The 18,009-nt window shown below is 41.1% G+C and overlaps 1 protein-coding gene across 1 annotated transcript; it reads left to right on the forward strand.

Annotated features, from left to right (window-relative positions):
• Positions 1-3,885: 3,885 nt before the first annotated feature.
• Positions 3,886-17,947, forward strand: gucy2d (guanylate cyclase 2D, retinal). The gene is made up of 19 exons (XM_063894913.1): positions 3,886-4,256; positions 6,294-7,284; positions 7,383-7,684; positions 7,786-8,158; positions 8,243-8,327; positions 8,414-8,537; positions 8,654-8,773; positions 8,877-8,957; positions 9,189-9,365; positions 9,444-9,600; positions 9,684-9,833; positions 9,936-10,084; positions 10,171-10,334; positions 11,113-11,305; positions 12,258-12,432; positions 13,939-14,037; positions 15,429-15,523; positions 15,611-15,693; positions 15,809-17,947. The coding sequence occupies exons 2-19, from the start codon at positions 6,435-6,437 to the stop codon at positions 15,891-15,893; spliced, it is 3,462 nt and encodes a 1,153-aa protein (XP_063750983.1). The 5' UTR covers positions 3,886-4,256; positions 6,294-6,434; the 3' UTR covers positions 15,894-17,947.
• The last annotated feature ends 62 nt before the right edge of the window (positions 17,948-18,009 follow it).

An 18,009-nucleotide genomic window follows, 5' to 3' on the forward strand; every position in this document is an offset into this window, starting at 1 on the left:
TGAGTGAATCCTGGGATCAAATTTACACCGAAGGAAATGTACAAAAGTAATCGCTCCAGAATAAACTTAATATATCAAAAGTAAAAGTACTCATTATGCAGATTCATATATTTTAATTCCTGTATTAAAGTTATAAGTATAAATTAGCATAATGTGAAAATACTTCCTCAATTTCCTATTTAAGTATAATTCTCCACTGTTCTGGGAAATTATTTGGTCAAATTGACAGATGTTTGTACCTTTAGTTTCCTCTTTACAAACCTTACTTACTTGTCTTTTTTATTTAAGGTTCATAGATCATTCTGGGTGAAAACGTACTGCTTTTCCCGTGCACTGCAAGGAGCTATCACACACACTACAGGGCCAATAACAGCGACAGGTTGCCTCCTACCTAACACACATTTTCACAGAAGAGTCCCTGCTTTCTCTACAAGTCTAAACCTCTGATCATGGAAAAGCTGAAGGATGTCACTCTGGGAGGCGGCCAAATTAATTCACATGATCAATTAAGTCGGGTCAAACAGGAGGAAAATGTCTAAGCTTCTTTAACGCTTCTACCACAGGTTTATTTTCCTGTTTTGGATTAATTGACTTTGACAAATGGCAAAAGTAGAGATCTCCAGGAGACACAGGTGTACTGATAAATCGTCACATTTCACAACAGCTTTGAAAGTCAGGCATGTCATTTAGTAAAATGCATTTTGATTTAAAACAAGTGACTGAACACAACTTTATTTTGCCTCCACGACTGGGATTGCTGGTTCTCCTGTGCAGTGTTGCTGCCTGTGCGTTATGCCAAGCTGATTCTTTACCTCAAGCGTGTGTCTGACCTTGCTTTTAAGTGATCTCTGTCAGTGCCGTCAGCCATGTCACTAAGAGGCTTGCAGGCAGCGGATCAGTTTAGCACAGCCTCACCTGACTAATCTGATTACTTCGACAAGGCTGCTATCAATGGGACGGGACCAAAAAAAGACTAACGCATCATACATACGTAGGGGACCATGTTCATGCACAAAAAGTTCAGCTGAGGTCACTGGAGCTTTTCTACATTTGTGTGCCGTAGCCTATGAACTTTTTTAAATGTCCATGTTCCTTTAATGGAGAGTTCCCCTCCCCCCTCAAAGCCTTTCATTCCAGCTGTAGTGACCTGTACATGCGTCTAGGTAAAAGAAGCACACTTCCAGTAGCTTACCACGAGATATTTTCAGCACTCAGCTCCAGCTCAGATACATAATGCCTCTATTAGCATTACTACCTTGTAACACTGACCTCTGATCCATCTCAGGGAGGGAGGGAGACTGCAACTCTGTCAGGAGGAGCATGAAGAAACTAAAGATCAATAAAACAATTTACCAGTGGACTGAGTGTTAACATGAGATTCATCTTCTTTACTTGAGTATTTACTCTCTGTGTAACTTTATACTTCTTCTCCACGACATTTCAAGCTTTAAAAATGTATATTTCAACTTTTTGAAATGTAATGTTTTGCTGTAGATTAACTGATTATACATTCTATTTAAGTACACCTTAATTATGTGGGTTAACAGATCATTAATTGGCAGTAAAATATGTTTTTGTGTAGAAATATTTCACAATTCCAGCTTGTAAAATGTACTGCTTTTTTAACTTTAACTCCCAGTACATTTTCTTGACTGAAAGACTTGAGTTCCATTTTCAATGCAGTACTTTTACTTGTATTGGAGTATTTCTAGTAGTACTTTTACTCAAGTGAAGGATCTGAATACTTCTTCCACAACTGCAATTTACCCAGAACCTTTTCTCTGTGTGTGTGTGTGTGTGTGTGTGTGTGTGTGTGTGTGTGTGTGTGTGTGTGTGTGTGTGTGTGTGTGTGTGTGTGTGTGTGTGTGTGTGTGTGTGTGTGTGTGTGTGTGTGTGTGTGTGTGTGTGTGTGTGTGTGTGTGTGTGTGTGTGTGTGTGTGTGTGTGTGTCAGCCGTGCTTAATTCCGGTCAGCATCTTTAGCTAGTGCACTAAGACTAGAGGACAGCAAAGAGCATCAGCGAAAGTCCCAGCAGGATTTGAACTGCAGCTGAAGGGTTACATAGGGAGACAGATGCAGGCGGCTTAATCACTGCAGCAGTTTCAAGCCGCAGGTGTTCACATGCAACTCTGTGATTGAAGGTGGCCATCAGGAAGAAGTGCGTATCATTAATCGCACAAGGTGGAAGAAGTACTCAGACGTTTTTGTTAATTAAAAGAAGCGATGTCACATTTTGAAAATACTCTGTTACAAGAGAAAGTCCTGTATTCAAAATCTTACAAAAAAATATACGGAAAGTACCAAAAGTAAAAGTTCTCCTGCCAATTTCAGATGCATATATATTGAATTACTGTGATATATTATAATTGACATTGAGTAATACTCAGTACATTTCAGAGGTAAGTCTACTCCACCACATTTATGTAATACCTTTAGTTGCTAGGCAGATTAGGATTAATAATGGTAAATATAATCAGCCCTTAAATCAGACTGTAGTTCACCTGCAGTAAATCCAGCAGCTACCCTGCAGTATACAAAGCCATTCAAACTAGCTGCACCTTTACCAGCTCTGAGAACACTTTAATGATCAATCATTATAAAACATATCAGAGATATTATTCTGAAATGGACCAATCAGACAATGACTACTTTTACTGTCGCTACTTTAAGTACATTTAGATGAGAGTACTTTCTACTTTCACTGGAGGAACATTTAGAATACTTTCACTGTGACAGAGTATTCCTACACTCTGGTACTTCTACTTTACTCAAGTACAAGATCTGAGTACTTCTACTTTTACTCAAGTACAAGATCTGAGTACTACTTTTACTCAAGTACTAGATCTGAGTACTTATACTTTTACTCAAGTACTAGATCTGAGTACTTCTACTTTTACTCAAGTACAAGATCTGAGTACTTCTACTTTTACTCAAGTACAAGATCTCAGTACTTCTCCTACCTCTGTGAAGTGCCTTAACATTGTGCTTAAGTAGACATGAATAAATGTGCTTTGTTGCAGTCCACCACTGGGAGTTTCATTGAGCAACACTTCCAAAGATAGGTTCACTTTTAAAGCTTAGCAAAGGAAATTGCAAAAAAATTGAACTCGAAAATGATGTTTAGTTTTGTATAAATGAGGTCTATTGACCGTACATTTCAAACAGGAGAGTAAACTTGTGGTAATAAGTAGGAATACAGCTAAATATATGGGTGATTATTTGCACTACATGCTTTATGAATCATCAAACCGGGAGGATAAACGTTGAAGGTCTTACATTCATCAATCTGATCAGCCTTAATTAATCTTAACTATTTAATAGATACATGTATCTGTTACACTTCACTGTGACTTTGATCATTGTATTGTATAGCTTTCTAAATTTATTTTCACTTGTTTTATGTTTTTATTTGGGCTTTTTCAAGTATTTAAATACATTATGTGTTTGTGTTGCACTTAATCTTACCATTTTTAATCTCCAATGTTTTTGTAATGCAATTTCAAACGTGCTATTTGTGCAGTAATGTAATGATTGTCCTTGTTCTGAACCCTCACACCAATAAGTGATGATTAATCACAATCATTGACCTTTCATCCTGATAATTAAGACAATAAATCAGAGGGGGTTTCAGTGTAAAAAAAGCTAATTAATGAATCGCTCTAAATAGTCCTTTTGTTTTTGGTCATGTAAAAATGTTCTCTGCTACAAAACCACAAAGTTCACACACTGTGTAAGCGGTCCAGAGTGAATACACATCTACTTTCACCTTCTTCCTCTCTCCCCCCGCCCTCCCCCACACACTGTCTTCCCACACTTGTGTGGATTAAAAGCTAAAGAGGGCTGAGAAGTCGAGGCTTGCCAGTCCTTTTCCCCCTCTTACCTTTCTTTTACCTGTTAGTTATTCGCAGCTCTTTGCCAGCTTTTTATCAATCCAGACGCTGGTTGCACTTCACCTCAAACATAATCCTCTGTGGTGTGGGGTGTGTCCCAGTCCAAATCAGGGGCAGCTGGATATGAAGACATTTTTCATTTTCAATATGTCTTTAAGGACCTTGGAATCAAGAGGTGATAATTAGATCCTTTTTTTTTAAACTTCTCAAGCCATTTGGATTACCTGATGATATTTTTTCCCAGTAAAAGGATAAGTACTTCTGTATACTTGTGTATACTTAATCCACCTGGAGTTTGGATGGTACTACTCAGCGACAGGCTCCAACGTCGACATGGCTCCTACAGGATGTAGAGAAATTGCTCCAGGTCAGATCTTTCTCTTATTAAATCTGTCTAATTTAGTTGTCTTTTTATTGATTGAACTCTATTAAAAGTAATATATAGCTTTGTTAATGTAATTGTTCATAGAGTATCATTGTAGCCTTGTACAAATCTGCAGCAGAGCTACTCCAGCAGAGATAGCACTGTTGAAATGCCAGAATCCATTAATACATTTTTATCGACTCTTACAAAGACAGTCCATACGGAAAATTCAAAAAGACTTTGATGGATTAACAAATTTGACCCATTTCTTATTTTCAGCAGCACTTTAGGACATGGCTAGCATAAAAAGTAAGCGCTCCTCTTAACCTATTAGGTCCTGATAAGCCAATGTCAGTATTAGCACTTGAGAAGGCTTGTTGGTTGCCGCTTGCTTGCTGCGTATTAACTCAAAGGCGAAGAATCAAATCAGGCTCTGTGCTTTTTTTGTGCCACTCAGAAGTATTTTTTTTTTATCCATTGAAACCCACATGTGGTTGTCATAAGATTCAGGAAAGAAATGTTAGGTTTGACATCATTTTGTATAAATCACTACATAGTCTGTCCACCAGAGGGCACTAACAAGTCCATCTTTCAGCTGTAAAATATCCCGCTTAGGCCAAAGGTCATACACTCTCAAGCAGGCAAAGTAGTTTGATTTTCACTCCTTTCTTGCACGTTTAGAGGAGGCTTTGTCCTTCAGTAGATCGACTTCCAGTTCTAGCATAGTGTCACGACAAAGCAGGTGGAAGTTCCCTTTAAAGCCTACGAGTACACCCTCTGGTGACAATATTAATGTAACATAGAAACTACTGAACTATAATTTTAACCGTGGTGTGTATCTTTGTCATCATCATCTCTCTATTTATTTTTGTATCCATACATATACTGTATGAAAGAAGTGGACCCATTTCCTGTGACTTCAAATTTTCGAGGTTTGAAACGCGGCATTTCTGTTTTCTGAGACAAAAACAAGACATTTTTACACATCTAAAAACCTTACAATTGATTTTCATGCACAGAAAACACACTGTGCTCTTAGTCGAAAACCAAGCGACCGTGTGGTGGTGACCTGTCAATCACCCGGTAGCCCCGCCCTAATTCAAACAATATGGGACCCTCATTTACTAAACTAATATCATCAAGATTTCAAACAAGCAATTGAGACCATAATCTAATTAGTGAAATGTTTACTGGGATGATAATTAAAGTGACAAGTAAAGACATTTTCTCATAGACTTCTATACAACCAGACTGCAGACCGTGGAGTCGCCCCCTGCTGGCCAAAGTCTGCAGGTTCGCAGAATTTCCTCAGCTTTGTTCAGGCCTGTTATGGCTTTTGAATCCACATCTTTTTATGCTGTGTAATTTTGTAAAAGAATGGCCATGAGATAGCACGAAATAGCTTCTACTTGTCTCTGTAAACCACTAAGATATTGTTGTAATCGTTTTTATTTATTTCAAGCTCATGTTCTATTCTAGTTTGGCCTTTTGCTGTCAATGTCAACACTTTTGGGTTTGTCTTTTACAATTAGGATTTTAAAACACGCTCGACCGGGTCACGTTAGTGGAGGAAAATGTCAATTTGTGGAGTTCTGTGCTGACAGGAAACTCTCATTTAACTCGTAAGCTCCATTACAATATAGTTTGATCCTGAGCCGCTTGTATGAAAAATGGTTGTTTCCAGAATCTCAGCAGTAAATCGTTTAGGAAATGCCTGTGTGAGAACCTGCCGAAGAAGAGAACGACTTAAGAAGGGAAAAGAGAAACCGAATAGAGACACCAAGGCCAGATTTAGCTACACCTTAACTGGCACTTGATATATTAAACTCCCTGTGCCCCGGCAGAGCTTATCAGCTTGCAACACACGACGCAAGTTGATGCTGATGAGATTCAACATCAATTTCTGTTTAACGTTACACATCTGTACCCTGGCCTTTTAATTTGGGGTGTCTTTGCTTAAAGTGAAAACTGATCATGCTGAATAGTTGAAACTAACATTTTTTTATAATTCAATTCTCTTTTCTTTCTTTACGGAGGCAGTGATGGCTCAGGGTCATCTCGTCGCCTGTGCCAAGGCCTGCTGAGTGTCAAGGGAGACAGTCCTATTCACCAAGACACAGCCCCTGTCACACGTATCACCAGAAACTCTCTCTAAAGCGTCAGAATAGCTCTGTGTGGAAAATGGCAAGTCACAGAGACCCTCGCTTTCTGCACAACCTGTCCTACCACCCGCGATGGCAGCACGACTCAATAAAACTGAAGAGAAAAAGACTCGCTCGAACAGTGGCTTCCAACAGTTACAGTAGACATAGTCTCTTTAAATCAATAGCAGCTTCATCATCTAAACCACAGTTGCCATCGAATCCTGTGCAACGCTCCAGGGGCTGGTTCGGGGTCAGGCTTTTACTGCCCTTCCTCATGCTCACATTCCTGCCCTGTCAAGCCTGGGCGACCACTTTCAAGGTGGCTCTGGTTGGACCCTGGACGTGTGACCTCCTATACTCTAAGTCTCTCCCAGACTTGGCCGCCCGCCTCGCTACCGCCCGCATAAACAAGGACCCCTACCTCAACAAAGGCTACTGGTATGACTACACGCTGGTCAATGAGGACTGCAAGTCTTCCCGTGCGCTGGCTCGCTTTGCTGAGCTGAACGGTTATGGTGCTGCTTTCCTTGGACCCGCCAACCCCGGCTACTGCTCCTCGGCTGCTTTGTACACCAGACAGTGGGATATTGGGATTCTCTCCTGGGGTTGCCTGAAACCCAACATGAATAAATTGGGCATGTATTCCAGCTTCCAGCGCCCGCTGCCCCTGTCCTCCCGCGTGCTTTTCAACGTGCTGCGGTTCTTCAGTTGGGCTCATGTGGCTGTAATCTCAGAGGAGACCGATATATGGGAAGCCACAGGACTGGAGCTGGCCTCGTCACTGAGGGCCCTTGGCCTGCCTGTCAACCCGGTGGTCACTATGTACTCCGACAAGGAAGGGCCGCGGAGGGCGCTGACAAAAGTACGGGAAGCAGACAGGGTCAGAGGTGAGTTTTGGAGGACCTTTTTTTTTTTCTTCTAATTTCAGATGAAGTATGAGAACAAATTGTATGAATGTATTTCCATTTCCTCTTCTTCTCCACAGTGGTCATTATGTGCATGCCTTCTGTCCTGATTGGCGGTCAAGCCCAGTACCAGCTCCTGACGACAGCACTGGACATGCGTATGATCGACCGCGGTTACGTGTTCATTCCCTACGACACCCTCCTCTACTCGCTACCCTACAATGGGGCTCCCCACTATATGCTGGGCAATGACACCAAGCTGCGGAAAGCCTATGACGGGGTCCTCACCATTACCATGGACTCTGGGAAACGCAACTTCTACGAGGCCTTCAAAGACGCTCAGGACAGCCATGAAATCCGAAGCACCTCCAAACCAGAGCAGGTGAGACCTCTATAGTATGTTTTAAATATAGAAGATGATGACACAACTGGACGATGAGTAAAAAACAAATGCACTTTCCATCTCCTCTGTCGACCTGGCAGGTTTCTCCATTCTTTGGCACCATCTACAACATGATGTACTTCACAGCAATGGCCGCTGAGCAGGCCCGGGCTAAAGGAGGCCGCTGGGTCACCGGTCAGATCCTGGGGGAAAGCAAGGGCGGCTTTGAATTTGAAGGCTTCAATCAGCATCTGGAGGCCAACAGTGAAGGTGAAGGCATGCAAGCTCGCTATGTAGTGCTGGACTACAGTGGCATTGGCAACTCTCTCTACTCAACTCATGTGATGGAGGCCGCTCATACGTACAGTGGGGTCGGGAGCTTGAAATACCTCGGCCGTTCGATCCATTTTGCAGGAAGCACGCCCTACACTGACTCCAGCTGCTGGTTCAGCCCCTACTTTGCCTGTACTGGAGGTGAGTACAGTAGAAGGAGTGTCATCACACAGAAAGGTTGGAATAATTCAACATATTCAGACTGTTGTTCTTCTCTTCCCAAAGGCATGGATACAATCACAGTGTTCTTTACTCTCCTCGTGTTTGTTGCAATAATTGGATGTGGAATTAACTTATTCATTCAATTCAAGTGAGTACAGAAGAACATCAACAATCCATACCTCATCCGGTGTGATCTTTCTTAAATATTCTTCTTCGTTGTTTGGTTTCATGCAGAAAAAATGGCAGGATCGGGTTCAGCTTTGGAGTTGGTGGTGGTAGTGGTGCTGGCGGTGGATCACCGAAGGTCATCCTGACTCTGGACGACCTGATCTTCATCAACACTCAACTCAGCAAACGGGTCAGTTCTGAGTTTAACGTCTAACAATAATAACTGTGTTCTGCATCCTTCGCCTAGCAAGGATTAGATGTATGAAAGTTGTATCTACTCTACTCTAACTGTGTGTGTGTCAGCAGAGGATCAATGATGAAAGCATCCTGAAGAGCCAGCTCGACATGAGGACGCCTCAACACTCCGTCTCCGGTCGCAGCTACATGGCAACCTCTCCGGACAGCTCCAATGTCGCCGTGTTTGAGGTGAGGCGATCACCGACACATTTAATACCCTCCTGTTATCTGCGATGCTGCTTTTTGTGCCCTTGGGTGTTCTTGGTTTCACAAACACCGTGTGGTTTTGTAGGGTGACTGGGTTTGGTTGAAGAAGTCGCCCAATGGAGCTGTATCGAGTGTCAACGGAAACACTGAGCATATCTTCGTAAAGGTAAGTGACTGTGTGTGTTATTACTACATCTCCAAGGATTATGGTTAGAATAATGGTTTGGATTGCTTGTTATAAAGCATTATGGAAAAACTGCTGGCCTAATTTTCGATAAACTCGATGTAAGGGTGAAGCACGAGCCAGGTTAGCAAGGTTAATATCTTCAAATGTTGCCAGAAAACACCAAATATACATTAGCCAGGTCCCTTGATGTTTCCTTTGTCTTCCTTTCAGCTCAGAGACATGAGGCACGAGAACCTCAATCTGTTCCTGGGACTGTTCTTCGACTCCGGGATCTTTGCTATTGTGACCGAGCATTGCTCCAGGGGCAGCTTGGAGGATCTGCTCAACAACGAGGAAGTGCGTCTCGACTGGATGTTCAAGTCTTCCCTGTTGATGGATCTGATTCGGGTAAGAGAGACGCAATGAACAGCATGTGTTTCATTTCTCACGTTGTCGTGTTTCCTCACCTTTCGCATCTTTTATCAGGCGATGAAGTACCTGCACAATCGGGACATCATCCACGGGCGACTGAAATCCCGTAACTGTCTGGTAGATGGCCGCTTCGTATTGAAGGTGACAGATTATGGGTTCAATGAAATTGTGAATGCCCAAGGCTTTGACCACGGAGAGGAGAGTAATGAGAGTGAGTTCATTGAATCCACACATTAATTTACCATTTTTGCAAGGAGACTTTGGTATTCACCTGCTTCTTCTTTATGGTTAAAGATCTGCTTTGGACGGCTCCTGAGCTGCTGAGAAATCCCACTCTAAGAAAAAGGGGAACTTTCTCAGGAGACGTGTACAGCTTCTCCATCATCGGGCAGGAGGTCATCTCTCGCTCCGCACCTTTCTGCATGCTAGACATGCCTCCCAAGGGTGAGTGAAATGTAAAGGATGGTTACAGTGAAAAGTAAAAAGTGTCCGGGTACAAAGAGTTATGATATTTCCAATAATGTTCTTGTCTGTGTGCGTTGACAGAGATTATAAGCAAGCTCAAAGAGCCTCCTCCTTTGTGTCGGCCTGTCATATCACTGGACGAAGCCCCGCTGGAAGTGATACAGATTTTGAAACAGTCCTGGAGTGAAGAGCCAGTGAAAAGGCCGACCTTTGAGGAGATCTTCAAACACGTAAAAACCCTTAATGTCGTCGTCTATTTGCTGTTCTGATGGAACCGGCAGATGACGTTCCTGTTTCCTCCTTTTCCACCTCACAGTTCAAGAACATCACGAAGGGTAAGAAGACCAACATTATCGACTCTATGCTGCGAATGTTGGAGCAGTACTCCTCCAACCTGGAGGATCTGATCAGAGAGAGGACGGAGGAGCTGGAGGTGGAGAGGCAGAAGACCGACAAGCTGGTGGCTCAGATGTTGCCCAAGTGAGTGTGCAAACAACTTGGACGAGCACAACATGAGTTATGAAACTGTGATGTCATAGTGGAGGCATGTAGAGCACAATGCCATTATTATATGTAAAAGACGCTCCTTTAAGTTCCTTAGTGAGGTCAAAGACAGCCTCTTTGAAGCTGGCAGGGATTCAGTGCTGCTCCCTTGATTTACTGTCGTGTTATTCTGCGAGGATTAAGTGAATGATTCTCAGGAACTGTGGAGACAAGTGCAGATAAATCAAGACCACAGAGAGAACTATGGTGTCAGAAACTGAGGGAATATTTGATAATATGATATGGAAGTGATGGTGTTTGTCCAAATCAAACAGTATCTTTAAAACCTTTATTAGAGGTTTCATGTTACCAAGTCCTGCTGGGAGATTTACTTATTTGTTTTAAGTATGTTTTTCTATCAGAGGGTATTTTTTATAATTGGTTTAATTAATGTTCTCACTTTAAGCTCGACTGATGACTTTCTTTGTGTAAATAATGGAATTGGCTTTTGCTAGAAGTCACAAAAGGACGCCTCGACATACTCATCTATGCTCATAGTATTGGATTTAGTTTTAATGCATGTATCTTAATAGATCCAATAAAAGCAAATGCTATAACTGCCAGTCAGAGGCTGTGAGGACATGCAGAAATAATCACGTTTATTTTGGGATAAGATCGGGAAGGTGGTTCCAATGCCAAAAGGAAATCCATCAGTCTTGTGAGCAGACTTCAGGCCTCTCTGCAGTGTCCTCTGATCGCCCTCTTCCTCCCTCAGGTCCGTGGCCCAGGCGCTGAAGACGGGCAAGCCTGTCAAACCCGAGCACTTCAGCGAGGTCACGCTGTACTTCAGCGACATCGTGGGCTTCACCACCATCTCCGCTCTCAGCGACCCCATCGAGGTGGTCGACTTGCTCAACGACCTCTACACACTCTTTGATGCCATCATTGGACTGCACGATGTCTACAAGGTGAGCGCTGGGGGGGGGGGGCGTGCATATAGGAACTGATGAACATTTCATTTATAGCCAGCTGTTTCAACCTTAAAAGTCACAGGACTTTTATTGCACATTTTCTCTTCAACTTGTATATAAATATTTATTCATTATTTGAATATTTTGTATTATTTTAACGTTTTTTGATGATTGCTAAATTCCATCGTTGGAGTTGATGGTATCTTTAAAATATTTTTTTCTGCATTTAAAAAAAAGTGACACCCGGCACAGATCTTTACACATCTATATAGATCTACACGATATAATTTAGCTTTGGTAGAAATATGACAAGCAGATGTATTCACTTTTATTTGTTAATTTTATAAATAAACAGAATTTTTTCATTCATTTTTTTTACACAACTTCATTCAAGGGTTGTCTTATTTCCTGTCAAAATATCCACAATCATTTGAGCTACTGTAGGAATCTCTTTATTGTTAAAAGATGCTAAAATCGTTTCTCTTTTGCTAATTAATCAACTCTGAGTTTACTCCAGGAAAACATTTAATTCAACACATACTTCTCGGGGCTGGCTTGTCCCCTAAAGCCACATATTGAGTCATTTCTGGATACGTTTGTTAAAAAACAGGAGCTTGGGGTTTTAATTGCATGAAAAACAACGATGCTTTTATATCGTCACAGATATTTAATAACTTACATTTCTTTGGACCATAAGTCATGACATCAAACTATTCTCTCGTGCAGTGTTGTAGTGTCATCCTGTTCCTGTGGTCCTTACAGTGGTTCCAAAACACACAATGGTTTATTTTCTGAAGTGAAGTTCATAGAGAGGATGCTTCATGCTGCCTTTCATATATGTGTTTTCTAAATAATACTCAATATAAGATATAGTCATCCACATACTGACCCAGTATATCTCATTCTGTGTGTGACCTCTGGTGAACTCTTGTCTGTTCTGTGCTTATAGGTGGAAACTATCGGAGATGCCTACATGGTGGCGTCAGGAGTTCCCAACAGGAACGGCAACCGTCACGCAGCTGAGATGGCCAACATGTCTCTGGACATCCTCCACTGCATCGGGACCTTCAAGATGAGGCACATGCCTGATCTGAAGGTCAGGATCCGTGTCGGCCTGCACTCAGGTGGGCAGTGTGTTCTCTCTGTGCCGATTATCATACAGTAGGTGTCCTTTAAACTGGGGACCCTGGGGACATATTTTTTATTACTGACATGTTGAATTACTGCAGAAGACCTACTAACTCACTTCAATCAAGTTTATCCAAAGACAAACTTTACTTTAGATGTCTTGTTTCAATGGTAACTATAAAGCTGCATCGGGGGAAATGATCTTTGGTTTCAAAACATCTGCAAAGCTGGAAATCCTTTCATTTTAAATCCATCATTAGTGACGCATTCTTGTCCGGAAATGTACGAACAAATGATTTCCACAATAAGAAAACATAGAATAGAATACACCCTTAATGGTCCCACAGAGGGGAAATGTACATTCTGCATTTGACCCATCCTAGTGTTAGGAGCAGTGGGCTGCTATTATGCACAGCGCCCAGAGAGCAGTGTAGGGAACGATGCTTTGCTCATGGACACCTCGGTCCGGTTCCCGAGCCAAGTCAGAATCGGAATCTGAATACCTTTATCCGTCCCACAGAGGGGACATTTACATTACAAACACAGCTTAAAAAAAGCATGCATTAAAATATTAAAGATAAAAAAGAATTACACAAGTCCCTATGTCCCTATGGACTTCGCTCACCACCGCCTGTAAAATGCAACGTAAACATCGAATAAATGAATGTGCATTATCAATAAGCTAAAAAGAAATTCCCCTAGCGTTATAAATGAGAAATAATCATGCATGTACTTATCAGTATAATTATTTACATGATTGAGTTTCTCGTTTTGTCATACTTTGCATAAAACTGTATGTTGATGACGATATAAAAATGCCCCACTGCTTTTACACGCCTTTGGTGATCATAATGTATATCCGTAATGTTGCTGACGGAACGGTTTCTAAGATGAGTCTCATACACCGTGAAATAACTCCGAACTCCACCACAGAGTGCTTGAAAGTTAATTTGTTAAAGAGAAACGCAGGAGCCCAAGCTGCTAAAGGAACGGAGGTATTTTTACCTCCTTTATCCTTCGTCTGGAACTTATTCCTGGAACAGTGAAACACTATCCACTTAGAGCGCTGTCATCCAATTAACACACTGCACACTTTGGATTTTAACTCTTTTCTAACTCTTTTCTGATGATTTTTACTACAATAACATAGGAAAACACACTTAACAAATACTACAGGACATACTTTCAGCATCATTTTGTATGAAGATGAAACATTTTGATCGAAGGATGTGGAAACGTTCACAATTAAGAGCCAAAATTTGACGCAGGATGTAAAATATTAAGCCTAAGAGAAGCGTCAAAGTCAAATAAACGTGTGTGTGTGTGTGTGTGTGTGTGTGTGTGTGTGTGTGTGTGTGTGTGTGTGTGTGTGTGTGTGTGTGTGTGTGTGTGTGTGTGTGTGTGTGTGTGTGTGTGTGTGTGTGTGTGTGTGTGTGTGTGTGTGTGTGTGTGTGTGTGTGTGTGTGTGTGTGTGTGTGTGTGTTTGCATGCTATGTTTGCAGGCCCAGTGGTAGCTGGAGTAGTGGGTCTCACGATGCCTCGGTACTGCCTGTTTGGAGACACTGTCAACACAGCATCTCGAATGGAGTCCACATCGTTGCGTGAGTACCTCAAACATCCTTACACAGTGCAGACCAGACAGATCTCCTCCTTTTGAATAATGCTTTTGTTAATTGACACAGTGTTTGAGAGGACAGGTGTAGTTCTTCTGTGTGTGTGCATGCTGCCTTAGGCTAAACAGGGCTTTAAGTGAGCAGTCCTCACTAAGCTTTTAAGACTATCAGCAGAATTAGAGGGCAATTTGAGTTAGGTTTGATTAGAGGGCGGGTTGCCCCAGCTACCCTCTGCATGGTATATTAATTAATTATGAGTGGAAACTGCTAAATACACTTATGGTTAAAAATAAAAAATCCACATTTGATGGCGCTCCCAGAAGATTATCGAGTCATAAATGAAAGTAATCACCTTTAAACTGCTCAGTGGAAGTCAAGCTGGCTATATCTTAAATGCAGTGATCGAAAGTTGAGTCATTCATGTACTGAAATTAAAAAATGATAATGGAGATTTATAATCCAACCCGTCTGTTCTCACAGGCACATATTTACTCTACTACAGCTGTCCTTGAGCTACATTTATCTAAATTTAAACTATTTTAAAACCCTAAAATCAAACCCATTAATGCTGCATGATATATGATATAACTCCCCAGACATCATAAACTTTAATAAAACATTCACAGGGAGTATTTACGTTACTTTTTATGCTTAAGCAGACGTGGGAGAAGTACTCAGATCTTGTTCTTGAGTAAAGTAGAAGTACCAGAGTGTAGGAATACTCTGTCACAGTAAAAGTATTCTAAATGTTCCTCCAGTGAAAGTAGAAAGTACTCTCATCTAAATGTACTTAAAGTAGCGACAGTAAAAGTAGTCATTGTTTGATTGGTCCATTTCAGAATAATATCTCTGATATGTTTTATAATTATTGATCATTAAAGTGTTCTCAGAGCTGGTAAAGGTGCAGCTAGTTTGAATGGCTTTGTATACTGCAGGGTAGCTGCTGGATTTACTCCCGGTGAACTATAGTCTGATTTAAGGGCTGATTATATTTCACATCATTGATCCTAATCTGCCCGGCAACTAAAGGCATTACATAAATGTAGTGGAGTAGAAGTACAAAATAGCAGAAAATGAAAATACTTAATTAAAGTACCTCAAATGTATACTTGAGTACAGTACTTGACTTAGTAAATGCACTTAGTTACTTTACATCCCTGGCTATAAGGGCCTTTCAGCTTTTCTACGCTGCATTTGGTGCAGCAGAGCATCGGTGGGTCGACTGCTGCCTCCAAGTGGTGTAATGATAAACAGAAAGGCTCACTTTCTAAATGTCTCATATGATTAGTTTGAACCGTAGAAAGTGACAAAGCCAATACAGATTTTACATTTATAATTGATCACTGCCAGTGTCCACATGTCTCTGTTTTCTCTTATAGCTTACAGGATCCATGTCAACCAAAGCACAGTCAATGTCCTGAACAACTTGAATCTGGGATACAAAATCGCATGCAGAGGCATGACAGAACTAAAGGTAAGAAGAATCAAAACGTGTTCTTGATATTCACAGAGCACATGCCGTGCATCCTGAGAATAAATGCTTGTGATTTTTTATCTTTAGGGAAAAGGGATTGAGAACACGTTTTGGCTGGTAGGGAGGGAGGACTTCGACAAGCCTCTGCCTATTCCTCCAGACCTTCCTGGGTAAGAAAATGTTTTTGTACTCCCCTATATCTGTATAATGTGTCCTAGATCAAGCACAACTGTAACATAATAATATGGAGCTCTGAGACATAAAAAGCTGTGTTTCTTTTCACAGGGGCATGAGTACTGCTATCACTTTAGAGGAGATTCCTCCAGACAGAAGACAGAAGTTCCTGGATCGACAGAAGAAAATGACCTAGGCTGGTGTTTCATTTATTTATTTTTTTACAAACGTCCCAGAATGAAAAGTGATATCTTGTAGCTCAGCATTGTTTTTCCAGTTAAGCTACACACGGAGAGGTGTGAAGGAAAAAGAAGACCCTGCAACAACCACAAGCTACAATGAAATCCACACCTTTTCTGGAAATCATTTCTGTGCTAAAGATAATCTTAATTGTAGAAGTGCCAGCTGTCCATATCATGTAAGTTCAACATCCTGCAAAATATGCATACTGAGGTTGAGTTGCAGATCCATAAAGTGTTGGTTTAGACCTCAGTAAAGGGATTTGTGATTGATATGTTTACAAAAGTAATCACCGATTCATGTGTAAAATCCCAGTGTACTTCATGTACTGCGAGGGTTTGTGCTTTGTAGAGATATTGGATCCTAAACCCACCACCTATTCATCTCTGATATAATAGAGCACTCACTTTAGAAGCATTAGCTTTTTAAAAAACTACATTAAAGCATTTGCACAGTGATTTAGACAACGGTTAGTTCAGTGAGGGTCGAGAGCAGGTTTTAATTTAGCTTTAGTGTATTATCACTGTAGTCATTTAATAACACAACATATTTTTTATGACTGGCTCTTTAAACACGTTATCTCATTCCTGCAAAAAAGCCTATTGGATCAATTAGACTGATATATATGTGTCATTTTAAGCATGTCTACTAACAAAACCTTAGTTTAGATGACTTGTTTCAATGCTAACTGTAAAGATGCATCGGGGGATTAATCTTGGGTCTGCAAAGCTTGAAAACATCCAACATTTAATGACGCATTGACCTTAAAAATATCCACATCATATTCCAAACATTGATTTACGAGGTGCACCACTATGTTTCTCCTCTTCATGATGTCACAGAGCTACATACACGGCATTGCTTTTTAATGATGTTTGTATTGCTTTAACCATCATGCTGACTGAATCAAAGGAGACACAACATCCAAACAAGACCCAGACTCCTGCTCTCTAATGCATTTCACAATAGCTTCGTCTACATGTAGCCTATTACTGAAACATGCTGCCTGCATTCCTGACTGTACTGTACCGCTGTGTGTGTAACGGGGTCTGAGTGGGACAGACCTGATTTCTGTGACTCACAGTATATATCTGCTCTGCACTGATATGCAGAGAGTCAATGGGCTGAAATGATTATCTCCAATAATGTGCTTCAGCAGATTGAGCCTTCTCATGTGTATCGCTTTGGGAAAATGTACGGCCGTGTCTGAGTTTTTCAGCCATTACTTTTTTCTTTCCGGGACCCCAAGCTGTACCCGAACGTCCTCTGAGAACAAATGTTCCCTAAGTTTCTCCCATGCCCAACCCCGGGCGATTTTAAAGAACATATGGGGGGTGCAGGCGTATAAAAAGTGGAAGGACAGAGTCTTCTGAGTCATTCCTCTTTGGCTCAGGGATGTGTATATACTGTAAATTTGTACATAGTTAGTTTGTCTTTGTGTCCTGCAGGGTTAGGGACTTTTTAGTGGAGTTTCATTTCTGCTTTGGTTCCCTAAACCCCTGACACAAAGGGAGATATGAACAGAACATAAAGGTTTAATCACAGTGCAAGGACATTGCAAGCAACTGCATTGTTCACTCACTCTGTGTTGGCTTGCTAATTGTCTGCCGCAGCACTGATATTAAAGCAACAATAGGCAGGCAATGTTAGAATGAGATTTATCTCCGACTACAGCTTCAGTCTGCGGCATTTTTTATCCTGGGAAACTTACTTTTTGACAACTTTTAACATAGACAACATTTAAAAAATCATACGACTTGATTGTCAGGCTTCTTGTGGTGAAGTATTTCACACCATTCCATGTTTAGCGCTGGCTCTTCAGGATTAATCAAACTTTTGCCGAAGATGATTCAGAGTCCAGATAAGGAACATTATCCGGATGATTCTTTGACGGTATCCAAAGAACAAACTTAGTTATTCTATATAGCTAGAACCTAGATATCTAATCAATTTGCCAAATAGACTGATCTCATCCAAGTTGAACGGACTGTGTTGTTCATTCTGAAAGTGTTCTCAATGTGTTTCTGTAAATAAATTATGATTTTAGTGAAGCTTGAGTCTTTATGTGTTTG

This window comes from Eleginops maclovinus, chromosome 11 (genome assembly GCF_036324505.1).
Source record: "Eleginops maclovinus isolate JMC-PN-2008 ecotype Puerto Natales chromosome 11, JC_Emac_rtc_rv5, whole genome shotgun sequence".
NCBI classification, from domain to species: Eukaryota; Metazoa; Chordata; class Actinopteri; order Perciformes; family Eleginopidae; genus Eleginops; species Eleginops maclovinus.

Excerpts from the sequence above, each read along its gene's own strand:
- gucy2d (XM_063894913.1), top strand. The coding sequence starts at position 6,435 with ATGGCAAGTCACAGAGACCCTCGCTTTCTGCACAACCTGTCCTACCAC. Across the intron at positions 8,774-8,876 it reads CCAATGTCGCCGTGTTTGAG|GGTGACTGGGTTTGGTTGAA; the intron begins GTGAGGCGATCA and ends GTGGTTTTGTAG. Across the intron at positions 11,306-12,257 it reads GACTGCACGATGTCTACAAG|GTGGAAACTATCGGAGATGC; the intron begins GTGAGCGCTGGG and ends CTGTGCTTATAG.